General features: G+C 49.8%; 1 protein-coding gene across 1 annotated transcript; it reads right to left on the reverse strand.

Annotated features, from left to right (window-relative positions):
• Nucleotides 1-2,411: 2,411 nt before the first annotated feature.
• On the reverse strand, nucleotides 2,412-7,916 carry DDX20 (DEAD-box helicase 20). Its single transcript, XM_058856048.1, has 11 exons — nucleotides 7,710-7,916; nucleotides 7,518-7,612; nucleotides 7,024-7,192; nucleotides 6,639-6,753; nucleotides 6,414-6,556; nucleotides 5,866-6,004; nucleotides 5,524-5,582; nucleotides 5,099-5,181; nucleotides 4,501-4,606; nucleotides 4,044-4,145; nucleotides 2,412-3,695 (listed from the first exon to the last, which is right to left on the reverse strand). Exons 1-11 carry the CDS (start codon nucleotides 7,891-7,893, stop codon nucleotides 2,599-2,601), a joined length of 2,292 nt encoding a protein of 763 aa, XP_058712031.1. The 5' UTR covers nucleotides 7,894-7,916; the 3' UTR covers nucleotides 2,412-2,598.
• Between the last annotated feature and the right edge of the window lie 5,455 nt (nucleotides 7,917-13,371).

Consider the following 13,371-nt stretch of genomic DNA (forward strand, 5'->3'; position numbering starts at 1 on the left):
GAATAAAGCTCATGGATAATTCAAAATACATCTTTCTTTAACTGGCCAGAAAGACCAAATTTAACCAATGCCACTTGTTTAGCCTAAACCTGTTGCTAATACACCTGTACTGCAACCCAGCATTTGTCATTCTAGTGTAGACAGCTCAAGGTGTGTGCATGAAAATCAGATTAATACCAGCTGAAGAATGCAAATTTCCTTCAAGATTTTGCTTTTTTTTAGTAAAGAGGTTGCAAACATGTTGCATCTTACATGTATTGTAAAGAAAATTTAGGAAATTAAAATTTATGTTTAATTTCTGTGTTGCAACATCCCTTGGACTTTGTAATGTTTTAATTTGTTGGACTAAGGCAGTTACAAAGTCAGCACTCGTGGAGAGCTGGTGAACATCAGTAGCTTTGAACTGCAAACTTAATTCTGCTTTTAAAGCTAAGTGAATAAAACACCTTTTCCACATCACTCACCCATCCAGTCTATCTCAGTGTTTTGTTTCAGAACACTTTTCTCCAACACCTGGAGCCAACTGCAGTAGACCCATGGGTTTAGAGCCCAAGCTTTTTGTATTTGCCAAAAACACTGTCCAGGGTGATTTTCTCTTTCTAAAACTGTAAGAGCAAAGGGAAGGCAGTGAACATCAGGAGCTGAGCATCAGCAGCATCATTCTGCTCCTGATTTCCTGAGCAGTCACTAAGTGACCTGGAAGAAGTCATTCCACCTCTCTGCCAATCCCAGCCTGCAGAGCAGTGAGCAGCTCCTCCTGCACTGAGTGGAGCTCAATCTGTGACCCCAAAAGGCCACAGGGAATTGTGACAGTCCCTCTCCTGCTGGCAGTCAGGTCTGTCCCTGTGTGTCCGTGTGTCCCTCCCCTCTGGGTTAAACCAGAGCTCAGCTGGGGCAAGGTCCCCCCGCACCCAGCGCTGCTCCAGCACCACTGGCACCACCCCAGGCTCTCAACTGGTGTCATGGTCTGTTCTTGGTAAGCCAGGATGGCATTCCAATGCAATGGTGTTTTCTTTAGTTCTGTTCTAAGAAGCTCTCAACTTTATTATTTTCTATTTTCATACTTTAAATGGGCTTTGCTTTACAAATGTCAGAGGACAGATACGAAATGTACTGGACACAACTGCAGGTAGCTTCATTTGAGAACAACTTTCTAGAAGAACCAAGTTTCCTGTTGTCTTCTTTTGGAATTGTAGTGCATATGTTGAAACTTGTATATCATTTACAGTATTGAGTCTTGTGCCACTGCTGTACCTGATGTATCCAATCCGGATTAAACAGAGTATGTGCCACAAATACCAACAGGATGCTGTAATTTCTTCTGAAAACCTTTGGGAGGTTCTTTTGGAGAACTTTGGGTGTTGACCTAGGCCACTCCAGTTGCATTTAAATACTAATTAACTCTTCCCCAAGCAGTCATGAATGAAATCAGTGAGATGTCCCAGGACAGCAATAATGCAGAAACTTCAGTGCATCTCTTACTGTGTCCTCTCTGTCCATGGTAGGAATTGCAAAAATTCATCTTGGAAACAAAATCCTGCTGCCTTGGCCTTTTCCAGCCACAGAGACAAAGGGGAAGCCCCTCCCTGGAGTCCTTTGTGACACAAAGGGAGTGAGGCAGGAACAGAGCACACAAAGAACAACTTTCAGAATTAGTGCAGAGGCAACCCAGGGTCAGCACCCTGAGCCAGCCAGCACTCCCATCTCTTCCTGCCCCAGGACAGCTCTGTACAAGCCAAACAGGAAATATCAATTAGTTTTACACTAATAGATAATTCCATTTCTAATTAAAGCTTTCCTGTAAGTGTGGGAAGTCTGATATTGTTGCACCCAGAGGGACAGACCAATTATGGCTGCTGCACATTTTCTACATAATTAAATCCTCTACCACACAGCTTGCTGCACACCTTGCTATAGAAATGTTATTTATGCAGTGTTAATTAACTGGATTTAAATTGGCAATACAGGCACTGAGATGCTCATTTCACTCTGCCACTTCACTGGGATATAATCAGTGCCTGCTGTTTACCAAGAGAATTAGGGAAAATGGGATGATCACCAACTTTGCCCAGACCATGGAGCCTCCCAGGGAATTCAGCTTCACCCAGCAGTGACAGGGAAGGGAAGGGAAGGCAGGAGGGAGGTGAGGCCCTGGCCCAGCTGGGGCTGCCCCTGGATCCCTGGCAGTGCCCAAGAGCTGGACAGGGCTGGAGCAGCTGGGACACTGGGAGGTGGAGCAAGGTGAACTTTAAGGACCCTTCCCACCCAAACCATTCTGGGATTCCATGAAATACAACTGGGATTGTTTTGTATTTTCTCCTTTCTGACATTTCTTATGTGGAAATGGCTGCCTTTTATCATCCTCTTTTTTACTGTGGATTGTAAAGATTCCAACTGAGCATTCAGCTGTCTTTCTTTTCCTTTTATTAACAAATTGTAACAAGTTCACTGTGTAGAACATTCACCAGACACAGATGTTTATAAAAAGACACCATTTTTCTTCATCCAAACAACGTGTGTCTCTTGTCAGCGTCCTTTAGAGCAGCACTGCTGTCACAGACCCTGTGCAGTCCTGGTCCCATCAGCAGCATCAGGACATCAGTCCCCATCTCTCAGCAGCTCCTGGAGATAGACTGAGTTGATGTGGTAGGCACTGATGGAGCTGAACTGCCAGCAGCTCCTGCTGTAGTGAGCCAGTGCTGTGTAGTAGCTCTGCCAGGCGTCGCAGTAGCGCTTCCAGTAGCGCTCGTAACTCCAGCCCTCGGCAGCAGCATCATCCCAGGGGCTGCAGCTCCGCCCCTCCTCACTTCTGCTCGTGGCAGGACTGCAGAACCCGTGGTTGTGGCTTTTCTTGTGTTTAGCATTTTGTCTCAGGACTTTCTTCCTCACTTCATTTTGCCTTTGGAGGTGGGATCGCTCCCGAGGCCGCTCTGGTGCAGGACAGACACCTGCAGGGCCCTGCTGAGCTGGGGGCACAGCAGTTGGGTCCTGGCTGTCTGAAAACGCCTCAAAGCAAGAGTTGTTGGCCCTGCTATTAAAGGAATCCCTGGAGCTGGCAGAGCCATCACTGTCAGCAGACTCATCCCCGACTGCTGCTGTCTCTGGGTGATGTTCCATCTCTTCCCACTCCACGTCCCCATTTCTGGGCAGCTCACGTTGCTCTCCTGGGCCTGGGAAACTTAAAATCTCCACCTCTCTCTCTGACCCTTCTTTAATGAAATAATCATAGTCCTCAACAAAATCTGAGAAGCTCCAGGGACTGGTGAGGTGGTTTTTGAAAGAAGACAAGCATGGAATTTTGGGAAGATTTTTTTTTAAGGCTTCCTCATCTGGAGCCTGAGCACTGTGCTGTCCATCCTTCCTGGAGATGGGTTTGACTTGATTCCTCTGTTCTGTGTGACTGCTGGAAGTTTTAGGGACTCTACTGTTTTTCTCTACATTTGCAGGATTTGTGCTCTTCTTTAGCTGTTTTTGCTTTGGAGTCTTTTTTGGCCTTTCTACAGAAGAATTATCCCTTGGCAGATGGGAGGGAGGCTGAGGTATGGCTGAAAAGCCATTCTGGACAGGCTGCAGCACTGGCTGCTCTGGTTTGGGACACACAGAGTCACAATTCACCACAGGACCTGTAGGAATTGCAGGTTTGACTTCTACCTCCCCATCTTCAAACTGCTGCATCATTCCAGGAGGGATTGGCTCTGCAAAGAGAAACAAGCAGCCCCTCAATCAAGTGCATCCTTCCCTCTGGAACTCACACAAGTACCCAAGTGAAGCTTCCCAAAATTGCCTGTCAGACATCAAGTGAGGGCCACAAACCAATCCCTTCAACCCTTGGAAGAGTTTAAAGAGCCAGAACATTTCCTCCACAGAAGGCATCAAAGGCTGCTCAAGACAAACACTACATGTCAGGAGCAGAGTGTGAAGAACATGGACTAAAAGCAGAGCAGCCCCAGCAGAGAAGGCACACATCAGCCCCCTGGGGCTGTCTGGAGCTCTGGCTAACAGGAATCCACCCAGCCCAGCTGCATCCCCAGCACAGAGCCCACCTGGCAGAGGAAGGAGCTGCAGGTTGCACTTCTGAGCGATTTTCATCATGGTGTTCTCCTCCTCGCCACGGCAGCAGTAGGTGACAGCCAGACCCAAGGTGCCTGTGGGACAGAGCAGAGTCAGAGAGCCCCAGCAGGGGCTGCAGAGCTGCAGGGGCTGCAGAGCTGCAGGGGCTGCAGGAGCTGCAGGGGCTGCAGGAGCTGCAGAGCTGCAGGGGCTGCAGGGGCTGCAGGGGCTGCAGGGGCTGCAGGGGCTGCAGGGGCTGCAGGAGCTGCAGGGGCTGCAGGGGCTGCAGGAGCTGCAGGGGCTGCAGGAGCTGCAGGGGCTGCAGGGGCTGCAGAGCTGCAGGAGCTGCAGGGGCTGCAGGAGCTGCAGGAGCTGCAGGGGCTGCAGGGGCTGCAGGAGCTGCAGGAGCTGCAGGGGCTGCAGGGCTGCAGGGCCCAGAGCTGTCCCCACCGAAGCGCCCAGCACGGCCGATGCGGTGCATGTAGGTCTCCCAGTCCAGGGGCACGTCCAGGTTGATGACCAGGTTCACCTTCTCAGCATCAATTCCACGAGATGTCTGCAGCAAGGGAGGAGGAGAAAAGGGCAGAAAGGGAGAGCTGAGTAACTCCACAGAGCTTTAAATAAACACAGAAGCACAGGGAGGCTGGAAGGGACCACAGTGGGGTCATGGGGGTCCCCAGTCACCCCCAGCACTCACAGCACACTGCCCATAGAGCAGCTGTTAGGTGCAGAGCAACAGATAAATTAAAAACTGTTCTTGAGCCAGATCACAGAATGGGTTGGGCTGGATGGGCTCTAAAAGCTCCATCTCATTCCAGCCCCTGCCACGGGCAGGCAGATGAGGAATGGGGGTGATTTCACAGTGAAAAGAAGTCACAGTCCATGGTGCTTTATCAGCACACTGATGTTCTCTCCAATTCCAAACCAAACCTAATCCTCTGAAGTAACTTTATGTGCAATACCCCTGCGTGCTGTAAAATTTGCAGGGCAGTTAATAAATTTGAAATAGAATTTGTATGAAGCTTGTTTGAAAGCACTAAAAGCTCACCAAGTCTGTGGAAATCAGAACTCTGCAGTGGAATTGCTTTAATTTAGCCATGGCATCAAGTCGCTGATTTTGATTCATGTTGCCTAGGAAGATAAAAATTAGAAGCAGGTTACATTCTTCATCTTTATACCCTGACATTCTAGAAAATGCTGCTTTTTATCATCAGAAGTAAGTTAGACACTTCCTCAAACATCAGCTCCAAATGAGTAAAGAAAGAGCAAACAAAACTGGAAAATTCAGTACAAAAACTCAGTACAAAAACAATTCCTTGTAGTTTGAGTCTTTTAAGACCTATGAAGATTCAAATGCTGTGCTCAACCATTTAACCAGAGGCCCTGCAGGACATGACTTAAGATACCTTGTCCTATTTTAGGTCTTATTTATGCACAATTTCAGTGGAATCAGAAAACTGTGACTGGATTTACCTGCAATGCACTCGGCAGGGAAGCCTCTGGATGTCAGTATTTCAGCCAGGTGTTGAGCCCTGAGGGAACACACACACACTGAAAACTGGAAATAAAACCCCAGGCCTAACAACACCTGGGCATTCTTGGGTTATTCTCTACAGCCAAGGACTGCAATCTGGTATTTTCAGTATTTCACACTGCATTCCTCAGGCTGTATTTCAGACCTGAAGTTTACAGACTGCTCTGAGACCTCACAGCTCCCATGAATTTCTCCACATGCACAGAAATTTACCCATGGTTGGACATTACCACCACTGCTTTCAAACAAGCTTTGTCCAGGTGTTGTTCCAAATGTTTTACCTGCTGTGCAAATTTGAGAAGACTAAGGCTTGGTTGAAAGGAATCTTGCCAAACAACTCCTGCAGGTGCTGGGTTTTTTCCTCAAAGGTTTTATGTGGGAGGGGATGGGAATTCACAGTTTTGTAGTACTGCTTCAGCCCTGAGCAGGAAACCAAAACAACAGATTAGGAGTTGCCATAAAAACATGCACAGAGTTCTGTAAACATGTGATGCTGCAGCTGAAGGGAAACTGCAAAGAACCTCCAGGAGGAGCTTTTCTTAAAAGACTGACATTTTTTGAATGGATAGAAAAAGCAAAGAGTTCCATTTGTCACAGGTATTTTAAAAATACAGAATCACAGGCTGGTTTGGGTTGGAAAGGCCTTTAAAGACCTTCTCATTCCACTTCAAGATTCACTACATCAACATTGGCAATCAACATTCCTAAACTGAACAACTCAGGGGTGGAATTACAAAAACTCACGCATTCTAAAGGCACATGTTTTGGTTTTAGTGTCCTCCTCTTAATCTCCTGCTGACTGTGTCTCTCTGCTCTTATCTGTGCTTACCAAGGAGGCCTGGATCCGTGGGGTTCAGCCTCACAAACGTGGGTTCCCTCATGTACCTGGTGAGAGCAGCAGCCAAGGACTCGGGGTAGGTGGCTGAAACTGCCAACATCTGCTTATTGACAGGCAGGGAGGAGTAGATCCAGCTGAGGGACAAAAGCACAGCAGTTATGTACACAAGGGTGCCAGGAGTCACCACACAGCCTCGAGAGAAGCCTTGTTTCTCACTTGATCTGCTCCTGGAAGCTGCCCTCCTCCAGCAGCTTGTCTGCCTCGTCCAGCACGAAGAGCCGGATGCTGCCTGTGCTCAGGTAGTCCAGCTCTATCAGCTGCTTGATCCTCCCTGCAGCAAGGGAAAGCACAAACACCTTCAGAAACACCAACCCAAACCTGCCAACCCTGAACTTGTGAAGTGTTCCTGAGCTGCCTTTGGGGCTGTGCCCAGTTAATGACAACAAACACAGCCCAGGCTTCCAACAAACACAGCCCAGGCTTTCAACAAACACAGCCCAGGCTTCCAACAAACACACCCGAGGCTTTCAACAAACACACCGAGCTTCCCTCGGGTACCGAACTGGGCAAGGTCACAACCCACAGCAAAGCTGCTCCCTACCTGGGGAGCCCACAGCAATGTGACACTTCTTCAGCCTGCTCCTGTCCTGGCCCAGAGGAGTCCCTCCGATGAACACATGGCACTCCAAACCTTCCATCTTTATCCCGATCGTTGTGATCACGGCGTGGATCTGCACTGCGATCTCCCTCGTGGGAGCCAGGATCAGGATCTGTGTAAGGATTAACCGGGAGTGTCAGAGCCGCAGGCTGGCGCTGGGAGCGGAGCCCCAGGCCCGCGGTGCTTCCCAGCCCGGTGTCTCACGGCTCTCCACACCACATTTCCAGCCCGCGGTGGTTGTTCCCAGCCCGCGGTGGTTGTTCCCAGCCCGGTGTCTCACGGTTCTCCACACCACATTCCCAGTCCGCGGTGGTTGTTCCCAGCCCGCGGTGCTTCCCAGCCCGGTGTCTCACGGTTCTCCACACCACATTTCCAGCCCGCGGTGTTTTCCACACCACATTTCCCCGAAGGATCGGCGCTGTCCCGGGGCCGCTCACCTGCGTGGCGGGGCTCTCCAGCAGCACGGCGTCCAGGGCGATGGTGGCGAACACGCAGGTCTTGCCGGTGCCGGACTTGGCCTGCACGATGAGATCTGCAGAGAGAGACCCCAAAGGGCGTGAGGGCAGCCCCAAAGGGCGTGAGGCGAGCCCCGCCGCGCCCCCGGCCCCGCGCCCGGCCCGCCCGCTCACCCAGCCCGCAGCGCCCCAGCGGGATGGCCTTCAGCTGCACCGGCGACGGCCGATGGAAGCCGGCGGCCTCCAGCCCCGCCAGCACCGGCGGCGAAAGCAGCAGGGAGCCGAAGTCGGAGGGGCCGCCGGGCACCAGCACGTCCCGGGTGCGGAACCGGGCCCGCGCCTCCATGGGCGCCGCCATCTTGGCGGGGCGGGAGGGGAAGTCTCGCGAGAGGTGCGGTAATCGCGCGCCGGGCGGCCGCCAGGGGGCGCCGCGCGGGAGGGAGAAGATGGCGGCGGCCCCGCCTCAGGGCGGGCACGGCGGGCTCGGGCAGCGGCCATGGGGAGCGGGCACGGGCAGCGGCTCCTCTCCGCACGGGCTGTGCCCTCCGAGCTCCGTACAGCCGGGAAACAGCCCCAAATCACCGCTGGGTCCAGCTCCTGGCGCTGCACACACACCTCAAACCCCGCCCTGTGCCTGAGAGCGCTGTCCGAACGTGCCCTGAGCTGTGGCGGTGCTGGGGCCCTGGCCAGCCCCGAGGAGAGCGCACAGCTCACACAACTCACGATTTATGAGCCTACAGAAAATTCCTACCAAAAATGAACAGTGCAGTATTCACTTAGCAAAGGGCAAATGTGTTAATCTGTACGTGCGTTACTTACTACCCTCTATAGGCCACTTATTTTAAATGGTGGGTGGGTTTATGAATAACAACTTTTATCGTGGCGCTTGAGAGGCTCTGGACACGCAGCTTCCATTCACTGCGAGGGCTTTGGAAAATCTCCACAGTGGCTCCCACTGTCCAAGCACATACACTGTGCCATTATTCTTACTGTGCCGCCCAGCCGAAATGAATTTTAATGGCTTTGGTGTATCACAGGCTTGGTCACGCCTTTGAAATTCCTCATGTCTGTATTCCTGATGGGGGAGAAAAGTCTGTCAGACTCTATTCAGTTATTATTTTATTATGATATTTTCCTGTATCTGAGAACCAAACTCTTAACCCTGCAGGGCAAAGAGCAGCTCCAGTTTGGAGAGCTCGCCTCCAGCAAGGGGGAGCACAGCAGGTGGCTGGGGCTGCCCCAGAGCACAGGTAACAGCATCTACAGACAGTTCCAATTCTTTTTTAATTTATAAGTGGATATTCTCATTGTTCCTCAAGGGGAAAGAGTCTCCGACATGAGATAATTGTCTCTCGATAAATCTGGGAAAGGAGACAGACAAAGACACCTGGACATAACAAACAATTGATTAAACAGAGCCTTTCATAACCCTTTTAAATTGATGTGATTTGAAGAGACAAGAAAGAGCAGCGAGGAGGGATTGTTCCCAGGGGGGAAGGGCAGTGAGGAGGTGACAATACAGCCCCCAAGAGCCATGGCAGGAACTGCTCCCATCTCTGTTTTTCTCACTCCTTTCTCCAAGGTTTCACACAAGTTGCAATACAAGCAAGGTGATCTGGAGACAGACATTACTCTCTGGTGCATTAATGAGACATTCCCCAAGACGCTGCTGTTTATTTCATTTCCCTTCAGCTGTTCAATGCAGACAGACTCCAAACCGTCTCCCTGTGTGTGAGACACCCTTGGCAGATTTGTTGTCCCTCTCCCACTGCTCTTGGCCCTGACTGAGGTGTCTGTGTCACATTTCGGCTCCTGCAGCTCTGTCAGTTGACCCCATGAAAGGTTTTGTTTTAAGCCTCATTCCTGTAGTAAATCTTTCCTGCTCCTGCTCCTCACTTTGCTGTGAGCTGTGCTGTGCCGTGAGTCACAGCAGAACGAGGAATCTTCACCCTTCAGGCCTTGCTTTACCTCAGTGACTCTGGAGCCCTGAATTCCCATTGTCGACCTTCACATGTCAGCCCTGCCAAGAGGAATCTGCAGCTTCCATGACATGGCTTTGCTTTTGCTTGCAGTGAGAGCCAAAGGAACTATTCCTGCTCAGAGCATCCTTTGGAGATCTTGGCATTTAATCTGAATGCTCTGCAGGCACAGTAGGTCCTGGGAAAGGATTTAGGTTAGTAAAAGAAGCAGATGAGACTGAAATAACAGGTTCTTTTGAAGGGATATAAACTCTCTAGCTTGGGGTCATAAAAATCATTGAGGTTTTAGGATGTAGAAGAGCCCTGCTAGTGAAAGTTCTTCCTCCCATATACACTGAGAGCATGTTTTATTCCTCCAAGGAAGTTCTCACCACATTTTTGTCCCTGCTAGAAAGCGCACATCACATATTTGATTTTAATTCCATGCTGGAATTTCCCCTGAATCTATCAATATATCAGCTTTAGGTAAATGATGTTCTAAGACTCCTCTGAGTGATGTTGGTGATGCTCAAGGTCAGGTGGTCACTATTTCAGACTATTTCAGCCTAACACCTGAAATACTGGGACTTAGTACTTGTACTAAATACTTCCCACAAATTTATCCACTTCCTCCTTTCCTTATAAATCTACTCTTCATTTCCAACACTTAAATTCTTGTTGTGACTCTTTGAAATACTGAGGTAAAATGCTCATGGATAATTTGTATTGGCTTCCAGAACTGTTGGGTTGTGTCTATTTTAAGAATATGTTCATTATAGATTTGGACATTGCTACTGCAAACAGGCACCAGCCTTTCCTTATTCCTTTGCCTTCAAAGGATTTGTCTTTCAGATCTGCCAAGACATGGAATTATTCAGATCAAATCTGGTTTACATAATATTTGTAGGATATTTTGCAAGTGAGCTAATCTCATCCTCCTCTCCCAGATGTTTTCAGATTAATACAGGGAAGTTTCTCTGTTCTCTGCAGCACGTGTGAGTCACTCTTTGGAGTGTGGGACATATTTGTGTGTACACTGCCATGGAAACTGTGTTTGTTCTCTGTACAGTAGAGCCCAGGACAGTGAAAGGGCCATTGATGCCAGCAGAGACAGTGACTGCATATTCACCACCAAAAATTGACTCTGAGCACCCTGCACATCCACTTCCCTCTGGAAAAACCAGCTGCATGGAAAGCTACCAGGGAGCAGCGAGTCTTGGGAGCAGCAGAATCTTCTCCGTTGCTTTAGTAACTGTCAGAGTTGTGGCTTTTTCCCAGCGAGGCTGGTGCGTGGAGATGTCAGAAATAATGATGATGATGAGGAGGAGGATGGTGATGTCTTACATCCATCTAAGGCTCATTTCAGTGCCCTCCTGTGGAATGGATTTGGTTCCTTGTCAGGCACATTCTTCACAAGGATCACAGAGAGCTGCCCAGATTTCAGATGGAACCTCAGGTCCGTGGGGGAGTCACCACAGGCACATGCACGGGGGCAGCTGTGGATAAAAGCAAGCAGACCTAAGGGATCGGGTCAGAGCAGCAATTTCAGCTCTGCAGAGAGAAATGCCAGCATTTCACTCCTGTTGTTTTCCCAGATAAATAAACATCATCCCATTTTAATCTTAGATACCACGGTTTGCTAAATTATTTTTTCAGCTCGTATGAGCAGGATCTAGGTCACGAAAACGCAGTGAGCTGAGATGAAATCCAAGAGTTCAGCACAAGGCAGCACAGTGGCTGCACAAGGAGCTGCCCTGGTTCTTACTCCTGGCACTCCAGGGCAGGCAGAGCAATGCCAGGAGCTGGAATTTGGCTGGAGCAGCCTTAAAAGTTTAATTTGAGGATGGGGCATATTGAGGCTGGGGCACGTCAGAACTTTATAAATGCCACAAGTGCAGAGATTGTATGTACTAAATTGACTTAATGGAAGAAACAGTCAGATTTTCAGGGCTATTTTACCTCCCTATGCACAAATATAAAACCAGACCAAGTTCTGACATTATATCTTTACCTATCATGGCTGGGTGTTTCTGCCCCAGTGGGTTTAAACAAGGATGGATGCAATTCAGGTCATGCTGCAGCTCAAGTGGGAGGAAATTCTGAAAGGTTTGTCGTCAGTGTGCAAGAAAGTCGAAAGGAAAGAAAATTCAGTGATAACTGCGCTTGTTAGTTCAGCAAAGAGCAGTCACGTGGGAGCCTGGAGAAACCAGATCAATGAACTGAAAGACAACAAATGAGATGAGCCTTCAGCTGTGAAGGGATGGATGTTTCCTCAATCAGGAAGGAACGAGGCAGTTCATAGAAGTGGAATACTCCACTCTGAAGGAGTATTCTAATTTTTGCCCAAGGATCTCAGTTTTTCTTTTTATCCTGAAATAAACCATGTAGCCTTCTGCTTGAGGGTGTTTTATTCTTGGCTCTGTATTTTCTCAGAGATCTGATTTTCCACTGCACTGCACCATCTGCTCATGGTTTACACCACGACAGAGCGGAAGGAGTGCAGGGCCTGGCATGAGGTGTCGGTGCTGCTTTGAACCAGTTGTCTACACGCAAGAGAAAAATGCTGCTTAGTAAGGAAATCCTACTGAGAAAATATTTCAGATTTTTTTCTCTTCTCTTGCAAGTTTCCAGGAGTTTGGAGCACATGAATATTCCGGTCTTTTCTTTATTCTGTGCTCATGAACTCCTTTATCAGTCTCCTGGGACAGGAGCATCCCCGGAGGCTGGAAAATGGATCAAAAAGATGTCCTTAGCAGAAGCCAAAGAGAGCCAGGAACCTCTTCCTGTTCATCTGCCAGAAGATCACAGAGTTTGGTGTCTTGCAAAAGAGGCACAGGAGCTTGCAGCATCTGCCACTTGCTTTGTACACATGCAGGTGGCCCCTGAATCCTCGGAACAGCTGAAGGTGAACATTGTGTAAATTCAGTTTGATGCTCCCAATAACCGTGGCTATCACTGGGATCTCTGCTGTGCTGTGACACTCAAACAGGAGGGTGATGACCAGGAGTGATGACCAGACCTGGCTGCTGAGCCGGCCCTTCTGGCCGTGCCCGGGACACTGCAGAGCCCTGGGAAGCTGGGGCATCATTCCCTGCTCGTTCCTGTGCCTCAGAACTGCCCGAGCCAGGGGCAATCCGGCTCCTGTGGGGCTCCTGATGGGCTCCTGCCCATCTCTCACCCTGCCCATCCCTCACCCTGCCCATCTCCATCCTGCCCATCTCTCACCCTGCCCATCTCCATCCTGCCCATCCCTCACCCTGCCCATCTCTCACCCTGCCCATCTCCATCCTGCCCATCCCTCACCCTGCCCATCTCCATCCTGCCCATCCCTCACCCTGCCCATCTCTCACCCTGCCCATCTCTCACCCTGCCCATCTCCATCCTGCCCATCCCTCACCCTGCCCATCTCTCACCCTGCCCATCTCCATCCTGCCCATCTCCATCCTGCCCATCTCTCACCCTGCCCATCCCTCACCCTGCCCATCTCCATCCTGCCATATGCTGGGATGGGCTGTGGACATCCACACCCCAGCCTGGCCGCTGGGGAACAGCCAGCTGGCCAACAAACCCTGCCAGGTTTCAGGGGAAAAATCATAGCTGGGCTAGCTGGCTTTCACTGCAGGAAAGACTCGAGACTGGCAAGCACCCACTCACATCATGGCATGGCCTGCTGGAAGTGATTCGCTTTTTGATTTGTTCAATAAATTAATCTCTTTACTGCCCCATGTTCTACAGAGCCTCGAAGAGAGATGCTGTTCCCATGCTGAACAGATGGGAAATGGGAACCCTGAAATGAGCAAAGAGAAGGGAAAATTTGACCCATAATAACCGAGACACTGGAAGGATCAATAAACATTAACTCTGGAGTGTTTCCCAAA

Source organism: Poecile atricapillus, chromosome 23 (genome assembly GCF_030490865.1).
Source record: "Poecile atricapillus isolate bPoeAtr1 chromosome 23, bPoeAtr1.hap1, whole genome shotgun sequence".
In the NCBI taxonomy this organism is placed as follows: Eukaryota; Metazoa; Chordata; class Aves; order Passeriformes; family Paridae; genus Poecile; species Poecile atricapillus.

Bases quoted from the DNA above. Each gene is read 5' to 3' on its own strand.
- DDX20 (XM_058856048.1), bottom strand. From the start codon at position 7,893: ATGGCGGCGCCCATGGAGGCGCGGGCCCGGTTCCGCACCCGGGACGTG. The intron at 6,557-6,638 runs GTGAGAAACAAG...TTTGTCCCTCAG, and splicing joins AGCTTCCAGGAGCAGATCAA to CTGGATCTACTCCTCCCTGC. The intron at 3,696-4,043 runs GTGGGCTCTGTG...TTCTCTTTGCAG, and splicing joins GCAGCTCCTTCCTCTGCCAG to AGCCAATCCCTCCTGGAATG.